We start from the raw sequence: 25,745 nt of genomic DNA, 5'->3' as shown, positions 1-25,745 counted from the left end.
AGAGGATAAAGGGTTATGGGGAGCGGACAGGGAAGTGGAACTGAGTCCATGATCAGATCAGCCAAGATCTTATTAAATGGTGGAGCAGGCTCGAGGGGCCAAATGGCCTCCTCCTGCTCCTATTTCTTATGTTTTTATGTTCTTGATGGAATATGTGGAGAAAGTTTTCTTCTGTATCTGTCTTGTACTATACCTGCAGTAGGTGCAGGTACCTATTATAATGAGGCAGGAGGGGCTATACTGGACTCTCATCTCATCTTTTGTGGACTGCAACCATTCAGCTAGGCCCAGCCTAGGAACAGACATTTGTGGGACTCCCTCGGAGCCCTTTGCATAGCCTAGAAGAGTGAAACTCCCCACTGGGTCGCCAGGGGAGTTGGGCGTGATGGGAATACAGATTTTTTATACAGGTGCGGAAGCTTGTTGTAAATAAGGTTTCATTTGTCATGAATAGAGGCAGAGAATTTGACCAGGAAGTTCTAAGAGAAACTGAACTTCAAGGTGGGGAGAGTGGGCAATTGTGTGGAGATGGACAAAAGTGGTCTTGGTAAAGGAATGGATGTCAGAGAAAAAGCTCAGCTTGACATCTGGCAGTATGCCAACTTTCTGCTCCTCCAGACTTAGCCTTGGATTTTAGCCTGAGGTGAAGCCAAGGAGGTTGATGGAGTCAAGGCTGGAGACACATAACTACTGTCCCATTCACAGAGATAGCTTTGGTTTTGCCAATGTTAATTTGGAGGAAATTTTGTTTCACCCATGCCTTCATGTCAGATATGCAGTTAGAGAATACAGCTACAGCTGTACGGTTGATAGCGGAGACAGAGTGGTAAAACTGGATGTTCAATGTACACGTGGAAGTTGACCTGTTGCTTCTGGATGCTATTGTCGAGGGCCTCATATAAATGATGAGTGTACCAAGGATGGAGCTCTGAAGTTACACTGGAGATGAATGCACTGATGCAGGAGAACCCATAAATAACAAAAAAGACAAGTTGGATTTTTTTGCTTCTTTTACGTACATTGATTGAAGGATGTATATATTTTTTCTTCAGGAACTTCCTTGGCAAAGCTGTGACAATGAATGGAACACAAAAGCTTGTTTCTCTAACTACTCTCTGGTTGCTACCGCTAACATGACCAGTGCAGTGACAGAATTCTGGGAGTAAGTGACATTCATTCTGTCTGTTGAATTGGAGTGCATATTGGTATTAGGAACTATGATTTAAGAAGACAATTACTATTAAAGACTTTGGTTAACTGTAATTATGTAAAATATAAGACTTGTCAGATGCATAAAAGATATTCATGCTGGACACACTGCCCAGGATCTTCCAACGTCTGTTTATTGGGACATATCTTGAAGGGGTGAGGAGTGGGACTTCTGTCTACCATGGAGATCTGCTCTTATGCTGGTCAACCTTCTATCCATGGATCATTACATTTTAGAAAGCAGGCTTCTGAGGCCTGCTGCAGCATGATGATGCAAGTAGGTGGCCTGCAAAAACTAAATTAAAAAAAATCTTTGATGCTAGACAACGTTTTGTGAAAGCTGACACAATCCTTAGCACAAAAAATTTCTGGATTTCACTGCCAACAGCACAATGCTAGATGCCTGGGCCTAAGAGGTATCCTTTGTATCTCGCAGTTAACCCAAGCAAGTTATGGGAAATATGTCAGAAGACACAGTTCCCTGACCTGCATTTAATTGTACCCCATACTGCCAGGCCCGGGGAGTGGGAATTGATAGAAGGTATGGATATGGCAGAGCATATTTGCAAGCTATATTTAGGCATCAATCTTCCCCAGATCCACCAAAACGTTGGTGGAGGCACAGCAGGAAATCTAGGCCATGTTTGTATAACTCCTGTACCTGACCACATGACAAGTGGAATTGAAATAGTTTGCATTTCAACTTTACTTGTGGCTAGAGTTCACCCAGCAAATACTCCAGTCTTGCAACAGCTCATTACTCTCTTTCAGCCCGTAAATTTCTCCTTGAACCTAAAGGTGGTGTTTTTTTCTTCAGAGCAAAGTGAAGGTGGAACAAAAAGGTGACTGGTTGTTCAGTGGGTTGGAATACTGTTGCTTTTCATCTCCTGGTTTAAATCCAACCGAGACTGATACAGGGGCCATAGTAAAATATGTCTGGGACAGGATCAAATAGTTCTTGCTGGGTTCAAGCTTACATCGCAAATCTCACATCAGCTCAAATAGACACTGATGTGATACCCTCACTTAGAGATGCCTAAAGGAAGATTGATGTGGAAAATGGAAAGTCACTATGGTGCAGAAGAGGATGCTATTTGGAGCTTGGGATAAAGCTACATTTTTGGGACAGTTTAGAGATTATGTTATTCTGCATCTACCTCATGCTTCACCTAACCTGGGAGTGCTTGATGCTGACACTCATTCCATTTCACTGTACTGATATGCCTCATTTCAATGGAAAGAAATGCACCTAAAAACAAATTGGTGGTGGATTATTTTCATTTGCTTATTTTCATTTTCTAGGTGTTCTTGAGTTTTACTTCCTCAGTTGTGGTTTTCCCTAAGCTGCACCTTTCTCTAGCTGAAAACATAGAAACATAGAAACGTAGAAAATAGGTGCAGGAGTAGACTATTCGGCCCTTCGAGCCTGCACCACCATTCGATAAGATCATTGTTGATCATTCACCTCAATACCCCTTTCCTGTTTTCTCTCCAAACCCCTTGATCCCTTTAGCTGTAAGGGCCATATCTAACTCCCTCTTGAATATATCCAATGAACTGGCATCAACCACACTCTGCGGTAGGGAATTCCACAGGTTATTGAGAGGCAAATCATCCACTCTCATGTGAATTGAGTTAACCAAAGAGCAACAGTGGCAGAGAACAGGTAGTTTATTCACTGGAGTTTAGAAGGATGAGTGAAAAGGTTTCTCCTCATCTCAGTCCTAAATGTCTTACCCCTTATCCTTAGACTACGTCCCCTGGTTCTGGACTTCCCCAACATCGGGAACACTCTTCCTGCATCTAACCTGTCCAGTCCCGTCAGAATTTTATATGTTTCTATGAGATCTCCTCTCATCCTTCTAAACTCCAGTGAATAAACTACCTGTTCTCTGCCACTGTTGCTCTTTGGTTAACTCAATTCACATGAGAGTGGATGATTTGCCTCTCAATTTTCTCATTCTTTCCTATGGAAAGTATCTGGGCCTCAACTCCTGATGAATTGGGAATTTTCAAAGTGCATGCAGGGGCATTACAGGCATGAACTTGTATTTAAATATTTTGTTCACATTGGTACATTTCAAAACTGAGGTAAGTCATTATTATGTCAAAGTCGCCTCCTACATGAGACTAACCATGACTGTACCAAGGAACCAGAAAAGGGCCTGCTAAGAGTAGGAAATATTTGATTCAAACTACCAAAGGAGCCCTGGGCAGCAGCAGGAAACTTGCTGGATCATCATCTGAATGTGGAATGGAATAGCAGGTGTATGCCAATGCTGCCTCTACACACTCTGGTATGGATCACAGGCACATGACAATGGGATGATACGAGTGGACATAAACGGTTCCTGTGAGGAAGATAACCTGGTGGGATAATCACTCCCAGGCTGCTCTCATGTAACTCCCAGTGACTGTTTCAAAAATGTATTGCCAGCGAACTTGGAGCAGTTGTTTGTCCAGCTGGAGATGATGAGAGGTAGAGTAAGTCTTAAATAACAGGAGAAAATAACTGAGGAATTTGATGCAGTTGAGTTGAAGGATGAGAATAATCATTTGTGGATGGAACCATTGAGAATAAATGGAGATTAAGGAGATGTATACATTGCTATGAGATAATGAATGTGTGCCACATTATATATTTTTATATATTTTCAGGCAAAACATGCACCAAATGACAAATGGTCTGGATGAGCCAGGGAGCATACGATGGCCTTTGGCTGGCACACTGGCCCTCGCTTGGATGTTGGTCTATTTCTCAATCTGGAAAGGAGTGGAATGGACAGGAAAGGTATGAGCAAGAAATTCTTGCCTTATTTTCCATTCAAAAAAATCAAGCGAAGGCAACAAAATGGTGCTCATTTCGTAAAGCTGAGTTCAGTTCATGGTTTATTGGTCTTGAAAATAAAAAACAAAGTTTTTTAATGTATCTCTGATTTTTATCCTGCACTGCTCGCAACAGTGTCCGGAAGATTAATCTTTAAATCCTGGAGACTGCAGGACAATCCTAGAGGGTTTGCAACCCTATTTGTTGGTCAAGATGTAGTTTCCGTTGCTGTAAATTCTGCCATGTTTTACATTCATGTGTCTGATTCTGCTTTTTTTCTGCTTTCTCCTTAACAGGTGGTGTATTTTTCTGCCACTTATCCCTACGTCATGCTGATAATTTTATTCTTCCGTGGAGTGACCCTCCCAGGAGCAAAGGAAGGCATTCTGTTTTACCTTACTCCCAATTTCAACAAGCTCTCAAACTCTCAAGTGCGTACAATATAGATTTTGAATGTAACCATATATAAGTTCAATATAATAAATAGTAACAACGACTGTACCATAGCGCAACCATTTGTTGGATTTTCTGCTCAATTGTCCTTGTGATTGAGGCAGAAAGTTTAGAGTTTTCTCTTCTTTCATGTGGTTTTCACCTTTCTAAGTTGGCCAGAGCCCTGACAGTGCACATTGTACTTTGAAGGAAGTGGTTTGATGGGTTGAATGGTCTTTTCCAGTTCCATACATTGTCATTCTAGCAAATTTATGTTTGACTATAACTTCTGTTTCCTATTTGGACTAATATATAGACTTGTTGATTCACCCTCAGCATCTACTCCCTTCTCAGAGAATTATAGAATCTTACAGCGCAGTAGGGGGCCGTTCGGCCCATCCTTCCAGCATGATTCATAGGAAAATACATTGAACATAGACTAACTGAGTATTTATGAAAGAGAGTTTGCACTGGGAAGAAATGTGAGAAGATTACTGTTAGCATTTAGCCATTTAGTCAACCCACGTGATGGGTCAGTTGTCAAGAGTTTTGGTTGCACATGAGGAGCCGGATATCCATCACCCAAACATGGTAGCACTTACCACAGCTATCAAATAGAAAATGCTACTGTTCAGGTGACAATTGTCTGTAATATGAAATGGCAAGGCAGAAACAGGCACAGATCTCCTCAATGAGAAATGTTCCACACTAATTCAGCAGTTAAATCTACTTTACTGACTAAATCTGGAGGAAAATCAGAAATGTTACAAAGCAAAGATCCCATACTTGCAAACTTAGATCTGCTGCACATTTCCATCTGTGCTCCTCACTCCAGTCTCCATTTCAGGTTGTTGGTCATTTGCTGCATGCAATGCAAGGCCTTTATATTTTGTCACGTTCCTACATTTCACCTTTGCAATACCAGAACTGAGAGATTACAGCTATCGGGAAAGATTGATCAGGTTGTGGCTTTTTTCTTTATAAAAGAGAAGACTTAGAAGTGATCTGATAGAGGTCTTTAAAATTATGAATGGGTTGGACAGGGTATAAAGAAAAAAGCCCCAACCTGATCAATCTTTCCCGATAGCTATAATCTCTGTTTTGATATTGCAAAGGTGAAATGTAGGGACATGAAGAAATATAAAGGCCTTGCGTTGGACTGGGTAGAGTGTAGTATTGGGTACCTGTTTCCACTTGTGCGAGAATCCAAAACTAGGGGCCATAAATACAAGATAGTTGCTAATAAATCCAATAGAAAAATAAGGAGAAATTTCTTCATTCAGAGAGTGGTTACAATGTGGAATTCGCTACCAGAGGAAATGGTTGAGGCAAATATCTTAGATGCTTTCAAAAGGAAACTAGATGAGTACATGAGAGAAAAGGAAACAGAAAGATACGCTGAATGGCTGAGACGAGGCAGATGGAATGGAGGAGATTCGTGTGGAGTATAAAAACCAGCACAGACTATTTGGGCCAAATGGTCTGTTTCTGTGCTGTATATTCCATGTAATTTTATGTAATAGATCAGGCACGAAGGGCTGAATGGCCTATTCCTGTACCTATGGTCCTATTTTTCCAGGTGAATTGAATGATTTTTCTGCCACACGTTTAGTAACAGCAATGACCTCAAGTGACATAAAGTAATGTAATGTCAACAACATTACTTTCGTTTGTCATTACCATGTTTTCCTACTTTTCTACTCACTTGTCTTGGAGTTACTAACTCATATATGGTACAGTTCCTGTACCAGCACCTTCTGATGCTCAAGTCACCATTCTTCATGACTGAGCCCAAACAGTGAGTGTTAGCAAGTTATTTTGTTTTGGAGCCGGCACAAACAAGGTCAATGCTGTACTTGTCCTATGTCTACACATATGCAGTTTCCAGTAGAGGCCAGTGAACAGACCAGTAGCAAGAATCGTGGCTGATATTTGTTTCCTTTTTTATCTGAAACCACTGAAGCAAATTGTACTATCTTCATTGTTGCTCTGGCTAAACAAAGCTAGCTTCACATGGACCAGTGATCAAACCTGGAACTATCTGGGTCTGAATGATTCAGTTTGATGGTTTTTTGGCACTCAATGCCAGCAACAAGCACTTTCAGGTCAGGTACAGTGGGATAGATACAGGGTAGAGCTCCCTCTGTACTGTCCATCAAGTACTTCACGTACAGATCAGATGGCTGGTAAAGCTCCCTCTACTTTGCTGCAACAGTAGATGAAGATTTCCTCTGTGCAGTAGATGTAGTGCAATCATAAACCTGTTCTTTACAAATGTGCTTACAATTTTGCTACACCTAGCACACAAAGTAAATATTTTCCTAATGTGCCTAAACTGCACCATCAAAAGGTGCCATTTTAGGTTTGAACTGGTCGGAGCATGCGCTATGCAGATTACAGTTAGTTCTATTGGCAATTGAGCCTAAGAGACCTAAAAGGGCCAGTTTGGAATAATTGTTGTGGGCCTTGGAGGAGCAGGAATGCTCCTCCAGGCACCACCTGCTGCTGAACAGGGCTCCCCTCCACTTCCTGATCACAACTCCAGCTGCGCCCCCCCACCCCTGCACCCCGATCTCTGAACCTACCTTACTGGTGGCTGGGTCAGTCCGCTATTGGTAGGCCTCACACCTGTTTGGTATCCAGAAGCTCGATGGCTGAGGCAGAGGCCTCAAAATCACTACTACCTTTTCAATTTGCGTGTGGGTGACTGGTTGGCTCTGCCAGTCTGATTCCTGAAAGTTACAATCATTCTTAATGTGAGTCACGGTCTTAGCTGTATTATAATTAGTAAAACATTACCTTGAGTTACATTTTGGGTTGGCCTGATTGGGATAAGTTTAGATCTATTTTGTTTCAGTGAGTTTTTATTGTTTAACCAGTGATCTACATTTAATTATTAACCATAATAGATGTGTGCTCCTTTTGGGCAGGTCTGGCTTGATGCAGCTACACAGATCTTCTTCTCCTATGGACTGGGTCTAGGGTCACTTATTGCTTTGGGCAGTTACAATAACTTTCACAACAATATTTACAGGTAAAAACATTTACATTATTTTGGTTGAACGATGTTCATGCACCCCCTTTAGAATTACACCCTTGAGTTTATATTGCCTCTCCTCATTCTTCCTACCAAAATGCATCACTTTGCACTTTTCAGCATTAAATTTCATCAACCACATGGCTGCCCATTCCACCAGCCTGTGAAGTCTATCACTATCCTCCATTATACTTCCAAGTTTTGTGTCATCTGCAAATGTTGAAATTGTGCCCTATACACCCAAGTCTAAATCATTAATATATATCAAGAAAAGCAAAGGTCCTAGTATTGACCCCTGGGGAGCACCACTGTGTACCTACCTCCAGTCCCAAGAGCAACCATTCACCTCTACTCTCTGTTTTCTGTTACTTAGCCAATTTCATATCCTGTTGCCACTGTCCATTTTATTCCATGGGCTTCAACTTTGCTGGCAAGCCTATTATGTGGCATTTTATCAAACACCTTTTGGAAGTCCATGTACACCACATCTACTGCATTGCCCTCATCAACCCTCTCTATTACCTCATCATAAAACTCAATCAAGTTAGTTAAACATGATTTGCTTTTAACAAATCCATGTTGGCTTTCCTTAATTAATCCACACTTGTTCAAGTGACTGTTAATTTTGTCCTGGATTATCATTTCTAAAAGCTTCCTCACTACTGAGGTTAAAACGACTGGTCTGTAGTTGCTCAGACCCTTTTTCAAACAAGGGTGTACATTTGTAATTCTCTAGTCTTCTGGCACCACCTCCGCATCTAAGGAGGATGGGAAGGTTATGGTCAGTACCTCCACAATTTCCACCTTTACTTGCCTCAGCATCCTAACATGTATCCCATTGGTCCTGGTAACTAATCTACTTTAAGTACAGCGAGCCTTTGTAGTATCTCCTCTTTATCAATTTTTATTCCATCCAGTATCTCAACTACCGCCTCGTTCACTATGACTTTGGCAGCATCTTCTTCCTTGCTAAAGACAGATGCAAAGTACTCATTTAATACCTCAGCCATGCCCTCTGCCTCCATGCATAGGTCTCAATTTGCGTGCTCTTACTATCCATTTACTATTTATATGCCTATAGAAGACTTTTGAATTCCCTTTTATGTTAGCTGCCAATTTATTCTCATACTCTCTCTTTGCCCCTCTTATTTCCATTATCACTTCACATCTGAACTTTCTATATTCAACCTGGTTCTCACTTGTATTCTCAACCTGACATCTGTCATGCATGCTCTTTTTCTGCTTCATCTTATTCTCTATCTCTTTCACCATCCAGGGCACTCTGGCTTTGGTTGCCCTACCTTTCCCCCTCATGGAAATGTACCTCAACTGTACCCGAACCATCTCTTCTTTAAGGGCAGTCCAGTGGTGACTACAGATTTGCCTGCCAATCTTTGATTCCGATTTACCCGGGCCAAATCCATTCTCACCCACTGAAATTGGCGTTCCTCCAATGAAGCATTTTTGCTCCCTGTTCTTTTCCATAACTAATCTAAACCTTATGATTCAGTGATCACTGTTCTCTAAATATTCCACTACTGAAACTTGCTCCACTTGACCCACCTCATTCCCCAGATCCAGCAATGCCTCCTTCATCATCGGGCCGGAAACATACTGATCAAGAAAGTTCTCCTGAACACACTTCAGAAATTCTTCCCCCTCTGTCCTTTACATTATTACTATCCCAATCTATATTAGGTTAGTTGAAGTCCCCCAGTATCACTACTATATAGTTCTTGCACCTCTCTGTAATTTCCCTGCAAATTTGCTGCTCTATATCCTTCCCACTAGTTGGCAGTCTATAGAATACAACTAGTAGTTTAATGGCATCTTTACTATTTCTCAACTCTAACCAAATAGATCCTTGACCCCACCAGGACATCCTCTCTCCAGTACTGTAATATTCTCCTTAACCAATACTGCCACCCTGCCTCCTTTCTTTCCTTTACTACCTTTCCAGAACACCTGATATCCAGGAATATTTATTACCCAATCCTGCCCTTTTTTAAGCCTGGTCTCCGTTATCGCCACAACATCATATTCCCATGTGGCTATTTGCTCGTGCAGCTCACCAACCTTATTTACCACACTTTGTGCATTCACACACATGCACTGTAAACCTATCTTAGACCTTCTTGTATTCTCTCTTAGTCTGACCCCACCTAATACTATACTATTTCTTACTCTAGTGTTATCTGTCTCTCCTAATCCTTTGTGCACCTTTTTTCTCCTTTCTAATGCTACATCCTGGTGCCCAGCCCCCTGTCAAATTAGTTTAAATCCTTCCCAACAAAATGGCCAAGCTGACATAAATAAGGCTTTCAATCTCTGCCATGACAATCATAGAGTGAATGCCTTATTAATAAATTGTTATTTCTATTTGGATCTTGGATTCCAGTCATTGCACTGAAAACCAAGAAGGCCTTCCACTAGTTACTGACATAAACTTTACAGCACATTATTTATCCAGAGTTTGAAGTGGCAAGCGATGGCCTCTCTGCAGATTAGAAGCAGCAAGTGTCAACCTTCATAGTGGTAATGATGATTCCACACTCCCAGCAGAGACTTACACACACATACACACACACACATACACAGTGCCAGCCAGAGACAGGGCTACAGCATTGTCATCTTGGTTTTCTGACCAGCACATCCTGTGACAGTACCTCCCCACTGGGAGCATGATTGTGGAATTACTCTTACATAATTCTTTTATGAAATTATATTTGATTCGTCTATCATCGTATTTCCTTTTATAGTTTATATCCTATTACGTTGTAAAAAATCTTCCTCTTCCCTCTGTTAGAGAGAAAGTTGATGCGAGTCTACTCTGTTTCTTAAAGAGGAACTTCACTGACAGGATAAGTGTAAAGAATGACATGTACTCACCCTGACACCATTCTTCAGTGTAAGGTTAGGTGCATTGAAAGATATGTACAGCCCTCGATGTCAATTCTTTAGTTTAGATATAAATGTAAGTGCAAGGAATTATGTGTTTCTGCACTGCAACTAAAAAATAAATATTTTGATCAGCCATCTCCAGAACTATCACACGGCTGACATCTAAATAGTTTACAGAGAAACATAGAAAATAGGTACAGGAGCAGGCCAATCGGTCCTTCGAGCCTGCACCACCATTTAATATGATCATGGCTGATCATGCAACTTCAGTACCCCACTCCTGCCTTCTCTCCATACCCCCTGATCCCTTTAGCCGTAAGGGCCACATCTAACTCCCTTTTGAATATATCCAACGAACTGGATTCAACAACTTTTTGTGGTAGAGAATTCCACAGGTTCACAATTCTCTGGGTGAAAAAGTTTCTCCTCATCTCGGTCCTATATGGCTCACCCCTTATCCTTAGACTGTGACCCCTGGTTCTGGACATCCCCAACATCGGGAACATTCTTTCCGCATCTAACCTGTCCAATCCCGTCAGAATTTTATATGCTTCTATGAGATCCCCTCTCATTCTTCTAAATTCCAGTGAATAAAAGCCTAATCAATCCAGTCTTTCTTCATATGTCAGTCCTGCCATCCCAGAAATCAGTCTGGTGAACCTTCACTGCACTCCCTCAATAGCAAGAATGTCCTTCCTCAGATTAGGAGACCAAAACTGCGCATAATACTTAAGGTGTGGTCTCACCAAGGCCCTGCACAACTGCAGTAAGTCCTCCCTACTCCTATACTCAAATCCTCTCGTTATGAAGGCCAACATACCATTTGCTTTCTTTACTGCCTGCTGTACCTGCATGCCTACTTTCAATGACTGATGTACCATGATACCCAGGTCTTGTTGCACCTCCCCTTTTACTAATCTGTCACCATTCAGTTAATAATCTGCCTTCCTGTTTTTGCCACCAAAGTGGATAACCTCAAACTTATCCACATTATACTGCATCTGCCATGCATTTGCCCACTCAAATTGTATTTGCCCACTCAAGTTGACAACTCCAATTGTATTCACATGAGAAAAAACTGGGGGATGAAAATCTGTGTTTATTTTCCTTTGTTACAGTATTTATAAAGGCAATAAAATATTTTACAGTTTCTGTCACTTCACATTTTCATGAGCCTCCCCCAAGACAGTTTAATGTACTTTCTGGCAGACTGGCTCAAGAACGGTAGAGCCCATTGCTAGGGAACAGGTCTCCTGCGTATTCATTGGAGCACAGAACAGTGTGTGGGTCAGAGAGATTGAAAGGGAATGAGAGAGAAAGAATGAAAAATAACAAAGTTATTGTAGTGTATTTGTTGCATGGGTTCTTTGCTTATGAATTCATAGTTACACATTTGCTGTAAAGAACTAGCTGGTTTATTAGCAAAGGTTTAACAATCAAACTTAACTCTACCAGTTCATCCACCAGGCTCACAACTACACACCTCATTGTGGAGAACCTGAACTCAGTTAACTGGGGTTTTATTGAGTATTGTGAACATTGGAGGCAGTTCAGAGAAGGTTCACTAGGTTGATTCCTGTGATGAGGAGGTTGACTTATGAGGAAAAGTTGAGTAGGTTGGGCCTCTACTCATTGGAATTCAGAAGAATGAGAGGTGATCTTATCGAAATGTATAAGATTATGGGGGGGCTTGACAAGGTGGATGCAGAGAGAATGTTTCCACTGGGGGTAGACTAGAACTAGAGGGCATGATCTTAGAATAAGGGGTTGCCCATTTAACACAGAGATGAGGAGAAATTTCTTCTCTCAGAGGATTGTAAATCTGTGGAATTCGCTGCCTCAGAGCGCTGTGGAAGCTGGGACATTGAATAAATTTAAGGCAGAAATAGACAGTTTCTTAAACGATAAGGGGATAAGGGGTTATGGGGAGCGGGCAGGAAAGTGGAGCTGAGTCCATGATCAGATCAGCCATGGTCTTATTGAATGGCGGAGCAGGCTCGAGGGGCCGTATGGCCTACTCCTGTTCCTATTTCTTATGTTCTTATGTTCATATGTTGTAACATCACATGGCTGGCTAAACCACTCACAGTGCAGCACCACAAGCCCGTGAGCATGCCCACAAGTGCATACATTACAGTTATTAAAATGAAAATATACCATGGTCTTTTCCAAATTCATAGATGTTGAAATTTGGTCCCAGCAGCCACAACTTAAACAAGATTAATGGTATTTGAACAAGAGATAAGATTAATTCTATGTGTCTGCTTTACCTTCCAGGGATTGCCTCATAGTCTGCAGTATAAACTCCTGTACCAGCATATTTGCTGGAGTAGTCATCTTCTCAGTCATTGGATTCATGTCTCATCTCACAAACAAACCAATAAATGAACTTGCCTCATCAGGTAAGATCAGAGCTTTTTATTCTATGATCCTTGATGCTCAGTTGTGTCTACGTATAATTAATGCAAGGGTCAAACCTAATATTAGAACAACAGATGAGAAACAGAGTTACAGATATTTTGGGCTGGATTTTAGGCTTTTCTGTTTTCGGGGTGAAAGTGGAGGCGGGGCGGGAAAGTTATTGGCCAGGAATAGTTTGCACTTTGGTGAGGAAGTTTCGGCATCTGCGCCCTGCGTCAGGGGGACACAGCGCTAAAGGAGATGTAGTATATTTTTTGTCGCGCAAGGATGGGAAACTCGCGAACACTGAAGTGCTGGGCCATGTGTGCTCTGAGAGAGGCCTTGGGGGGGTGGGAAAACCTTAAAAAACCCACAAAAACATTCCCAAAACATTGCCCACACCGCTACGACACAACTCGCTAAAAAAATTAAAAGAACAAACACTCACACTTACCTTTGGAGTACTTTGCCTTACTCTGCACCGCCAGCTATGCTGGACCGCACTGATTTCCCAGGCGGTCATTGCCGGCGCATGGATCGGGCAAAAGTCCAAACTACTCCCGGTGTCACAACCAGAGGTGTTGCACACCTGGCGTAGCTCTTCCTGGCGGTGCAGTTCAGCGCCGCTGCAAAATCGGACTGGAGGATCGCGACGGGACGCAGGAGACCTGAACGCCGCCTTTCACGCTGCTCCGGGGAAAAACCCGGAGCGCAAAGGATGGGAAAATCCAACCCCAACTATTATGTGGCCTTTTGACATTGGGCGTGTATCATTGGGCTGTTTCCATGCTCCATTTATCGAATAGATTACAGAAACGTCTTTGAGAGGTCATATAGAACAACAAGCTTGACCATTGCTGCCTCTGTCTTTGCTCAAATCCATTTAGTTGCCTCAGATTGGCTAGGGTGTCTGTACACAGTGACCTCAATTGTACTAGGGCCCGATAAGCTAATAATTATGATTGAAAATCAATGAAATACACTAATTGAAAAGATATGAGCATGTGAGCAGCCTGGTAGCACACACCATAGAACACCAGCATGTTGCACCAGGGGATGGTAGTCGGTGGACGTATACCTTCAGTTAGTTAAACTGATCACTGCGCAGTCCTTGTTGAGACAAAATCTCATCTCCACCATTAGCATATCCTCCATTGTGTAGTGTGATACTACTACCATCCTAGGTGGGACTGACAGATCCAGTAGCCCAGAAATGGGTATCCAGAGCCTTTTATTCTATGATCTGTGGGCCATCAGCAGTGGTAGAACTATATAGCACCACAGTGTGCAATCTCACACATCCCTCACTCCTTGAACACCATGGAATCTCACCAGATCTCTTTTCTGCTGTTGGGGAATTTAAATTCAGTTAAATAAATAAATCTGGAATAAAAAGCTAGCTCAGTAATGGTGACCATGAAACTATCGACTTGTGTAAAATCCCATCTGATTTACTAATGTCCTTTAGGAAAGGAAATCTGCCGCCCTTACTTGGTCTGGCTTATGTGTGACACCAGACCCACAGCAATGTGATTGACTCTTAACTGCCCTCTGAAATGGCCTAGCAAGCTACTCAGTTGTAACAAACCGTTACAAAAAACAATAATAAGAATAAAACCGGAGGGACCACCCGGCATCGACCTCGGCACTGACTTCAGACACGACAACGGCACAACCAGCCCAGTCGACCCTGCAAAGTTCTCCTCACTAACGTCTGGGGATTTCTGTCAAAATTGGAAGAGCTGTCAAACAGGCTAGTCAATTAACAGCCTGACATAGTCATACTCGCGGAATCATACCTTTCAGCCAATATCCCAGATTCCTCCATCACCATTCCGTCCCATTGGCAGGACAGACCCACCAGGGGTGGTGGCACAGTGGTATACAGTCGGGAGGGAGTGGCCCTGAGAATCTTCAACATTGACTCCGGACCCCATGAAGTCTCATGGATTCAGGTCAAGCATGGGCAAGGAAACCTCCTGCTGGTTGCCACCTACTGCCCTCCCTCAGCTGATGAATCAGTACTCCTCCATGTTGAACACCACTTGGAAGAAGCACTGAGGGTAGCAAGGGCACAGAATGTACTCTGGGTGGGGGACTTCAATGTCCATCAGTAGCACCATGACTGACCGAGCTGGCCGTGACCTGAAGAATATAGCTGCCAGACTGGGCCTGCAGCAGGTGGAGAGAGAACCAACAGGAGGGAAAATCCTACTTGACCTCGTCCTTACCAATCTATCTGTCACAGATGCATCTGTCCATGACAGCTTTGGTAGCAGTGACCACCGCACAGTCATTGTGGACACGAAGATCCAGCTTCACACTGAAGACACCCTCCATCATGGTGTGTGGCACTACCATCGTGCTAAATGGGATAGATTCAGAACAGATCTAGCAGCTCAAAACTGGGCATCCATGAAGCACTGTGGGCCATCAGCAGCAGCAGAATTTTACTTCATCATAATCTGCAACCTCATGGCTCGGCATATCACTCATTCTATCATTATCATCAAGCCAGGGAACCAACCCTCGTTCAATGAGGAGTGCAGAAGAGCATGCCAGAGTAGCACCAGGCATAACTAAAAATGAGGTGCCAACCTACGGAAACTACAGCACAGGACTACATGCATGCTAAACAGTGAAAGCAGCATGCTATAGACAGAGCTAAGCGATCTCACAATCAATGGATCAGATCAAAGCTCTGCATTCAGTTGTGAATGGTGGTGGACAATTAAACAACTAATGGTTGGAGGAGGCTCCATGAATATCCCCATCCTACATGATGGCGGGGCCCAGCACGCGAGTGCAAAAGACAAGGTTGAAGCGTTTGCAACCATCTTCAGCCAGAAACAGAGAAATATAGAAATTTATAGCGCAGAAGGAGGCCATTTCGGCCCATCGTGTCCATACTGGCCGACAAAGAGCCGCACGGCCATCGGTCAGCAACCCTGAAGGTTACATAAAAAACTACGAACAATGAACAATTGCGGATAGGCAAAGAGCACCCAGCCCAACCATTCCGCCTCACACAACTGCGACACCCACTTATACTGAAACCTTCTATACTGCACCCCAACCAGAGCCATGTGATCTCCTGGGAGAGGCAAAAATGAGATAAAAACCCAGTCCAAAATAGGGAGAAAAAAATCTGGGAAAATTCCTCTCCGACCCATCCAGGCGATCAAAACTAGTCCAGGAGGTCACCCTGGCCGTATTCGATACTTACCATTATATCTGCGCCGGCCGAAAAAAGGTCATCCAGTCTAATCCCAGTTACCAGCTCTAGGTCCATAACCCTGCAGGTTATGATACTTTAAGTGCCCATCCAACCATCTTTTAAAAGTGGTGAGGGTTTCTGTATCCACCACTCTTCTAGGCAGTGAGTTCCAGATCCCCACAACCCTCTGCGGAAAATCCCCTCTAAACCTTCCACCAACCACCTTAAAACTATGCCCCCTTGTAATAGACTCCTCTACCAATGGAAATAGTCCCTTACTATCCACTATGTCCAGGCCCCTCAATATTTTGTACACCTCAATAAGGTCTCCTCTCAACCTCCTCTGTTCTAATGAGAACAAACCCATCCTATCCAATCTGTCCTCATAACTAAGAGTGTCCATTCCAGGCAGCATCCTAGTAAATCTCCTCTGCACCCTCTCTAGTGCAATCATAGAAACATAGAAACAGAGAAAATAGGTGCAGGAGTAGGCCATTCGGCCCTTCAAGCCTGCACCACCATTCAATGAGTTCATGGCTGAACATGCAACTTCAGTACCCCATTCCTGCTTTCTCACCATACCCCTTAATTCCCCTAGTAGTAAGGACTTCATCTAACTCCTTTTTGAATATATTTAGTGAATTGGCCTCAACAACTTTCTGTGGTAGAGAATTCCACAGGTTCACCACTCTCTGGGTGAAGAAATTCCTCCTCATCTTGGTCCTAAATGGCTTCCCCCTTATCCTTAGACTGTGTCCCCTGGTTCTGGACTTCCCCAACATTGGGAACATTCTTCCTGCATCTAACCTGTCCAACCCAGTCAGAATTTTAAACGTTTCTATGAGGTCCCCTCTCATTCTTCTGAACTCCAGTGAATACAAGCCCAGTTGATCCAGTCTTTCTTGATAGGTCAGTCCCGCCATCCCGGGAATCAGTCTGGTGAACCTTCGCTGCACTCCCTCAATAGCAAGAATGTCCTTCCTCAGGTTAGGAGACCAAAACTGTACACAATACTCCAGGTGTGGCCTCACCAAGGCCCTGTACAATTGTAGCAACACCTCCCTGCCCCTGTACTCAAATCCCCTCGCTATGAAGGCCAACATGCCATTTGCTTTCTTAACCGCCTGCTGTACCTGCATGCCAACCTTCAATGACTGATGTACCATGACACCCAGGTCTCTTTGCACCTCCCCTTTTCCTAATCTGTCACCATTCAGATAATAGTCTGTCTCTCTGTTTTTACCACCAAAGTGAATAACCTCACATTTATCCACATTATACTTCATCTGCCATGCATTTGCCCACTCACCTAACCTATCCAAGTCGCTCTGCAGCCTCATAGCATCCTCCTCGCAGCTCACACTGCCACCCAACTTAGTGTCATCCGCAAATTTGGAGATACTACATTTAATCCCCTCGTCTAAATCATTAATGTACAGTGTAAACAGCTGGGGCCCCAGCACAGAACCTTGCGGTACCCCACTAGTCACTGCCTGCCATTCTGAAAAGTCCCCATTTACTCCTACTCTTTTCTTCCTGTCTGATAACCAGTTCTCAATCCATGTCAGCATACTACCCCCAATCCCATGTGCTTTAACTTTGCACATTAATCTCTTGTGTGGGACCTTGTCGAAAGCCTTCTGAAAGTCCAAGTATACCACATCAACTGGTTCTCCCTTGTCCACTCTACTGGAAATATCCTCAAAAAATTCCAGAAGATTTGTCAAGCATGATTTCCCTTTCACAAATCCATGCTGACTTGGACCTATCATATTACCTCTTTCCAAATGCACTGCTATGACATCCTTAATAATTGATTCCATCATTTTACCCACTACCGATGTCAGGCTGACCGGTCTATAATTCCCTGTTTTCTCTCTCCCTCCTTTTTTAAAAAGTGGGGTTACATTGGCTACCCTCCACTCCATAGGAACTGATCCAGAGTCAATGGAATGTTGGAAAATGACTGTCAATGCATCCACTATTTCCAAGGCCACCTCCTTAAGTACTCTGGGATGCAGTCCATCAGGCCCTGGGGATTTATCGGCCTTCAATCCCATCAATTTCCCCAACACAATTTCCCGACTAATAAGGATTTCCCTCAGTTCCTCCTCCTTACTAGACCCTCCGACCCCTTTTATATCCGGAAGGTTGTTTGTGTCCTCCTCAGTGAATACCGAACCAAAGTACTTGTTCAATTGGTCCGCCATTTCTTTGTTCCCCGTTATGACTTCCCCTGATTCTGACTGCAGGGGACCTACGTTTGTCTTTACTAACCTTTTTCTCTTTACATATCTATAGAAACTTTTGCAATCCGTCTTAATGTTCCCTGCAAGCTTCTTCTCGTACTCCATTTTCCCTGCCCTAATCAAACCCTTTGTCCTCCTCTGCTGAGTTCTAAATTTCTCCCAGTCCCCGGGTTCGCTGCTATTTCTGGCCAATTTGTATGCCACTTCCTTGGCTTTAATGCTATCCCTGATTTCCCTTGATAGCCACGGTTGAGCCACCTTCCCTTTTTTATTTTTATGCCAGACAGGAATGTACAATTGTTGTAGTTCATCCATGCGGTCTCTAAATGTTTGCCATTGCCCATCCACAGTCAACCCCTTCAGTATCATTCGCCAATCTATCCTAGCCAATTCAGGCCTCATACCTTCAAAGTTACCCTTCTTTAAGTTCTGGACCATGGTCTCTGAATTTACTGTTTCATTCTCCATCCTAATGCAGAATTCCACCATATTATGGTCACTCTTCCCCAAGGGGCCTCGCACAACGAGATTGCTAATTAATCCTCTCTCATTACACAACACAGTCTAAGATGGCCTCCCCCCTAGTTGGTTCCTCGACATATTGGTCTAAAAAACCATCCCTTATGCACTCCAGGAAATCCTCCTCCACCGTATTGCTTCCAGTTTGGCTAGCCCAATCTATGTGCATATTAAAGTCACCCATTATAACTGCTGCACCTTTATTGCACGCACCCCTAATTTCATGTTTGATGCCCTCCCCAACATCACTACTACTGTTTGGAGGTCTGTACACAACTCCCACTAACGTTTTTTGCCCTTTGGTATTCTGCAGCTCTACCCATATAGATTTCACATCATCCAAGCTAATGTCCTTCTGAACTATTGCCTTAATTTGCTCCTCAACCAGCAATGCTACCCCACCTCCTTTTCCTTTTATTCTATCTTTTCTGAATGTTGAATACCCCTGGATGTTGAGTTCCCAGCCCTGATCATCCTGGAGCCACGTCTCCGTAATCCCAATCACATCATATTTGTTAACATCTATTTGCACAGTTAATTCATCCACCTTATTGCGGATACTCCTTGCATTAAGACACAAAGCCTTCAGGCTTGTGTTTTTAACACCCTTTGTCCTTTTAGAATTTTGCTGTACAGTGGCCCTTTTTGTTCTTTGCCTTGGGTTTCTCTGCCCTCCACTTTTCCTCATCTCCTTTCTGTCTTTTGCTTTTGCCTCCTTTTTGTTTCCCTTTGTCTCCCTGCATTGGTTCCCATCCCCCTGCCATATTAGTTTAAATCCTCCCCAACAGCACTAGCAAACACTCCCCCTAGGACATTGGTTCCGGTCCTGCCCAGGTGCAGACCGTCCGGTTTGTACTGGTCCCACCTCCCCCAGAACCGGTTCCAATGCCCCAGGAATTTGAATCCCTCCCTGCTGCACCACTGCTCAAGCCACGTATTCATCTGCGCTATCCTGCGATTCCTACTCTGACTATCACGTGGCACTGGTAGCAATCCCAAGATTACTACTTTTGAGGTCCTACTTTTTAATTTAGCTCCTAGCTCCTTAAATTCGTTTCGTAGGACCTCATCCCTTTTTTTACCTATGTCGTTGGTACCAATGTGCACCACGACAACTGGCTGTTCGCCCTCCCTTTTTAGAATGTCCTGCACCTGCTCCGAGACATCCTTGACCCTTGCACCAGGGAGGCAACATACCATCCTGGAGTCTCGGTTGCGGCCGCAGAAACGCCTATCTATTCCCCTCACCATGTCCTTCCTATAATATGGCGATCAGAACTGCATGCAGTACTCCAGCTGTGGCCTAACCAAAGTATATACAATTTAAGCATAACCTTCCTGCTCTTATATTTTATGTCTTGGTCAATAAAGGCAAGCATTCCGTATGCCTTCGTAACCACCTTATCCACCTGGCCTGCAACTTTCAGGGATCTGCGGACAAGCACTCCAAGGTCCCTTTGTTCATCTACATTATTAAGTGGCCTACCACTTAATGCGTATACCTTTCTTTATTAGCCCTCCCAGAGTGCATTACCTCATACTTCTCGGAATTAAATTTCATTTGCCACTGCTCTGCCCACTTGACCAATAGATTGATATCCTCCTGCAGCCTATGACTTTCTCCTTCATTATCAACCACACAGCCAATTACATAAGAACATAAGAACATAACATAAGAATTAGGAACAGGAGTAGGCCATCTAGCCCCTCGAGCCCGCTCCGCCATTGAATAAGATCATGGCTGATCTGGCCGTGGACTCAGCTCCACTTACCCGCCCTCGCCCCGTAACCCTTAATTCCCTTAATGGTTAAAAATCTATCAATCTGTGACTTGAATACATTCAATGAGCTAGCCTCAACTGCTTCCTTGGGCAGAGAATTCCACAGATTCACAACCCTCTGGGAGAAGAAATTCCTTCTCAACTCGGTTTTAAATTGGCTCCCCCGTATTTTGAGGCTGTGCCCCTTAGTTCTAGTCTCCCCGACCAGTGGAAACTACCTCTCTGCCTCTATCTTGTCTATCCCTTTCATTATTTTAAATGTTTCTATAAGATCACCCCTCATCCTTCTGAACTCCAACGAGTAAAGACCCAGTCTACTCAATCTATCATCATAAGGTAACCCCCTCATCTCCGGAATCAGCCTAGTGAATCGTCTCTGTACCCCCTCCAAAGCCAGTGTATCCTTCCTTAAGTAAGGTGACCAAAACTGCACGCAGTACTCCAGGTGCGGCCTTACCAATACCCTATACAGTTGCAGCAGGACCTCCCTACTTTTGTACTCCATCCCTCTCGCAATGAAGGCCAACCATTCCATTCGCCTTCCTGATTTTACTATCATCTGCAAACTTCTTAATCATACTTCGTATATTCAAATCTAAATCGTTGATATATACCACAAGAAGCAAGGGACCCAGTACTGAGCCCTGCGGAACCCCACTGGAAACATCCTTCTAGTTACAAAACCATCCATCAAACGTTACCCTTTGTTTCCTACCTCCAAGCCAATTTTGGATCCAACTTGCCACTTTGCCCTGGATCCCATGGGCTTTAACCTTCATTACCAATCTACCATGTGGGACCTTATCAAAAGCTTTGCTAAAGTCCATATACACTACATCGTATGCACGACCCTCATCAACCCTCTTGGTTACCTCCTCAAAAAATTCAATCAGGTTAGTCAAACATGATCTTCCCTTAACAAATCCGTGCTGACTGTCCTTAATTAATCCTTGCCTTTCCAAATGTAGATTTATCCTGTCTTTCAGGATTTTTTCAATAATTTTCCCACCACTGAGGTTAGACTGACAGGCCTGTAATTATTCGGCCTATCCCTTTCTCCCTTCTTATATAACGGTACTAGATTAGCAGTCCTTCAATCTTCCGGCACCATGCCCAGATCCAAAAAGGACTGGAAAATGATGGCCAAGGCCTCTGCTATTTCCTCTTTTATCTCGCTCAACAGCCTGGGATGCATTTCATCCAGGCCTGGGGACATCTACTTTCAAAGCTTCTAAACTCCCTAATACTTCCTCTTTCACTATATTTATTTCATCCAGAATATCACACTCCTCCTCGATAGCAGTATCTACATTGCCCCTTTCCTTTGTGAAAACAAATGCAATGTATTCGTTAAGAACCTTCCCAACATCTTTCGCCTCCACACAAACATTACCCTCGTGGTCTCTAATAGGCCCTACTTTTCTTTAGTTACCCTCTTACTCTTAATGTATTTATAGAACATCTTAGGGTTTTCCTTAATTCTATAGCCAAGAATTTTTTGTGCTCTCTCTTTAGCATTTCTAATATCTTTTTTAATTTTGCCTCTTAACTTTCTATATTCGTCTAAAGATTCTATAGCATTTAGCCATTGGTATATGACATAAGCATCCCTTTTTTTCTTTATCTTCCCGTGTAAGTCCCTAGGCATCTAGAATTATTATTCCCACCCTTTTTCTTTAAGGACACATGTTTGGCCTGAGCCTTCCGGATCTCCTCCTTGAATGCCCTCCACTGATCCGACACTGATTTACCCACAAGTAGCTGTTTCCAGTCCACTATGGCCAAATTACTCCTTAACTTAGCAAAATTAGCTTTTCCCCAATTTGGGACTTTTATTCCAGGCCTATCCTTGTCCTTATCCATAAGCAACTTGAATCTGACTGAATTATGGTCACTGGCCCCCAAGTGCTTTCCCACTAATACCCCTTCAACCTGCCCAGCTTCATCCCCAAAACTAAATCCAAAACCGCCCCCATTCGTGTTGGGCTTGCTACATACTGACTAAAAAAGTTCTCTTGAATGCATATCAAGAATTCCGCACCCTATATACCCTTCACACTATATTTGACCCAATCAATATTCGGATAGTTAAAATCCCCTACTATTACTACCCTATGGCTTTTGGACTTCACAGCAATTTGCCTACATATTTGCTCCTCTATCTCCTTCCCGCTGTTTGGGGGTCTATAATACATGCCCAGCGGTGTGATTGCCCCTTTTTTATTTTTCAATTTGACCCATAGGGCCGCATTTGATGATCCCTCGAACAGATCATCCCCTCACCGCTGTAATAGTTTCTTTAATCAGTACCGCGACCCCCCCCCCCTTTTTACCCCCCTCTCTGTCTTGTCTAAAAATCCTGTAACCGGGAATATTGATCTGCCAAACCCGCCCCTCTTTTAGCCATGTTTCTGAAATGGCTATAATGTCATACTCCCAAGTATCTACCTGTGCTCTTAGCTCATCCACCTTATTCGCTATACTCCTTGCATTAAAATATATACCATTTAGCACAGGAACACCTCCTTGCTTACCACTTACTAAGCCTTGTTTCCTCTGTCTTACAGATTCGCGTTCTAGATTCTTGCTATCCAATTTCTGCTTTACATCCTTCCCTATTGAATTTGTTCTCAGGTTCCCATTTCCCTGCCAAGCTAGGTTAAACTCTCCCCAACAGCACTAGCAAAATTCCCCGCAAGGATATTGGTCCCGGCGCTGTTGAGGTGCAATCCGTCTGGTTTGTACAGGTCCCATCTCCCCCAGAAGCAGTCCCAATGCCTCAAAAATTTAAAGCCCTCCTTCCTACACCAACTCTTCAGCCATGTGTTCATCCTCTCTATCCTTCTAGTCTTGTGCTCATTAGCACGTGGAGATTACTACCTTTGAGGTCCTACCCTTTAATTTTCTTCCTAGCTCCTTGAATTCTGTAGGACCTCATCCCTCTTTTTACCTATGTCATTGGTCCCGATATGGACCACGACCGCTAGCTGTTTACCCTCTCCACCCCCAGAATGACCTGCATCCGCTCTGTGACATCCTTAACCCTGGCACCAGGGAGGCACCAAACCATTCCAAAGTGCCGACTGAATGATCCATAATAACAACAACTTGAAATTATATAACGTAGTAAAATGTCCCAAGGCGCTTCACAAGAGTGTTATAAGACAAAAAAAAATTTGACATCGAGCCACATAAGAAGATATTATGGCAAATGACCAAAAGCTTGGTCAAAGAGGTAGATTTTAAGGAACGTCTTAAGGAGGAAAGAGAGGTAGCGAAGTGGAGAGGTTTATCGAGGGAGTTCCAGAGTTTGGGACCCAGGCAGCTGAAGGCACGGCCACTGATGGTTGAGCAGTTATAATCAGGGATGCTCAAGAGGGCAGAATTTGAGGAGCGCAGATATCTCGGGGGTTGTGAGGTTGAAGGAGATTACAGCGATAGGAAGGGGCGAGGCCATGGAGGGATTTGTAAACAAGTATGATAATTTTGAAATTGAGCCATTGTTTAACCGGGAGCCAAAGTAGGTCAGCAAGCACAGGGGTGATGGGTGAACGGGACTTGGTGCAAGTTAGGAAATGGGCAGCCGAGTTTTGGATGACCTCAAGTTTACTTAGGATAGAATATAGGAGGCCAGCCAGGAATGCATTGGAGTAGTCAAGTCTAGAGGTAACAGCCTATTCCTGACATCCCCACCATCGTAGAAGGCAGTCTTCAGCCAATTTGATTCACTCCACATGATATCAAGAAATGGCTAAGCACACTGGATACAGCAAAGGCAATGGGCCCCGACAACATCCCGGTTGTCGTGCTGATGATTTGCGCTCCAGAACTAGCTGAACCTCTCACCAAGCTGTTCCAGTATAGCTACAACACTGGCATTTACTTGACAATGTGGAAAACTGCCCAGGTTTGTCCTGTCCACAAAAAGCAGGACAAATCCAATCTGGGAAATGATCACCCCATCATTCTATTCTCAATCATCAGCAAAGTGATGGAATATGTCATCGATAGTGTTATCAAGCAACACTTACTCACGAATATCTTGCTCACCGATGCTCAGTTTGAGTTCCACCAGGACGACTCAGCTTCAGCCCTCATTACATCCTTGGTCCAACATGGACACAGGAGCTGAAATCCAGAGGTGAGGTGTGAGTGACTACCCTTGATATCAAGGCAGCATTTGACCGAGTATGGCATCAAGGAGCCCTAGTAACATTGGAATCATACCTAGCACAAAGGAAGATAGTTGTGGTTGTTGGAGGTCAATCATCTCAGCCCCAGTACATTGCTCCAGGAGTTACTCGGGACAATGTCATTGGCCCAATCATCTTCGGCTGCTTCATCAATAACTTTCAGCATAAGGTCAGAAGTGGGGATGTTTGCTGATGATTGCACATTTATCAGTTCCATTCGCAAATCCCCAGATAATGAAACAGTCTATGCCCGCCTGCAGCAAGACCTGGACAATATTCAGGTTTGGGCTGATAAGTGGCAAGCAACATTCGCACTATGCAAGTGCCAGGCAATGACTATCTCCACCAAACGAAAGCCTAACCATGGAACCTTGACATTCAACAGCAGTACCACCGCCGAATCCCCCACCATCAACATCCTGGGAGTCACCATGGACCAGAAGCTTAACTGGATCAGCCACATAAATATTGTGGTTACAATAGCAGGTCAGAGGCTGGGTATTCTGCAGCAAGTGTCTACCTCCTGACTCCCCAAAGCCTTTCCACCATCTACAAGGCATAAATCAGAAGTGTGATGGAATACTGTCCATTTGCCTGAATGAGTGCAGCTCCACCAACATTCAAGAAGTTCGACACCATCCAGGAAAAAGCAGCCCGCTTGATCGGCACCCCCATCCATCACCTTAAACATTCATTCCCTCCACCACTGGTGCAGCGTGACTGCAGTGTGTACCATCTAGAAGATGTACTGCAGCAACTTGCCAAGGCGTCTTCGGCTACACCTCCCAAATCCGCAACCTCTACCACCTAGAAGGACAAGGGCAGCAGGCGCATGGGAACATCATCACCTGCAAGTTCCCCTCAAAGTTACACACAATCCTGACTTGGAAATATATCGCCATTTCTTCATCGTCGCTGGGTCAAAATCTTGGAACTCACTCCCTAACAGCACTGTGGGAGCATCTTCACCACAAGTACTG

At 43.7% G+C, this 25,745-nt stretch overlaps 1 protein-coding gene across 1 annotated transcript in view; it reads left to right on the top strand.

The window, feature by feature from the left end:
- Positions 1 to 25,745, top strand: part of LOC139281476 (sodium- and chloride-dependent GABA transporter 1-like) — a 60,850-nt gene that overhangs the window by 13,011 nt on the left and 22,094 nt on the right. Inside the window, exons 4-8 of the mRNA XM_070901647.1 lie at positions 1,053 to 1,162; positions 3,868 to 4,000; positions 4,333 to 4,467; positions 7,399 to 7,502; positions 12,684 to 12,808. Coding sequence (XP_070757748.1) covers positions 1,053 to 1,162; positions 3,868 to 4,000; positions 4,333 to 4,467; positions 7,399 to 7,502; positions 12,684 to 12,808 — 607 coding nt within the window. The remainder of the gene's footprint in view (positions 1 to 1,052; positions 1,163 to 3,867; positions 4,001 to 4,332; positions 4,468 to 7,398; positions 7,503 to 12,683; positions 12,809 to 25,745) is intronic.

The sequence above is a fragment of the Pristiophorus japonicus genome, chromosome 15 (assembly GCF_044704955.1).
Source record: "Pristiophorus japonicus isolate sPriJap1 chromosome 15, sPriJap1.hap1, whole genome shotgun sequence".
Taxonomy (NCBI): domain Eukaryota; kingdom Metazoa; phylum Chordata; class Chondrichthyes; family Pristiophoridae; genus Pristiophorus; species Pristiophorus japonicus.
Note: the sequence above shows the minus strand (reverse complement) of the source record. Positions and strands in the feature narration are given on the sequence as shown.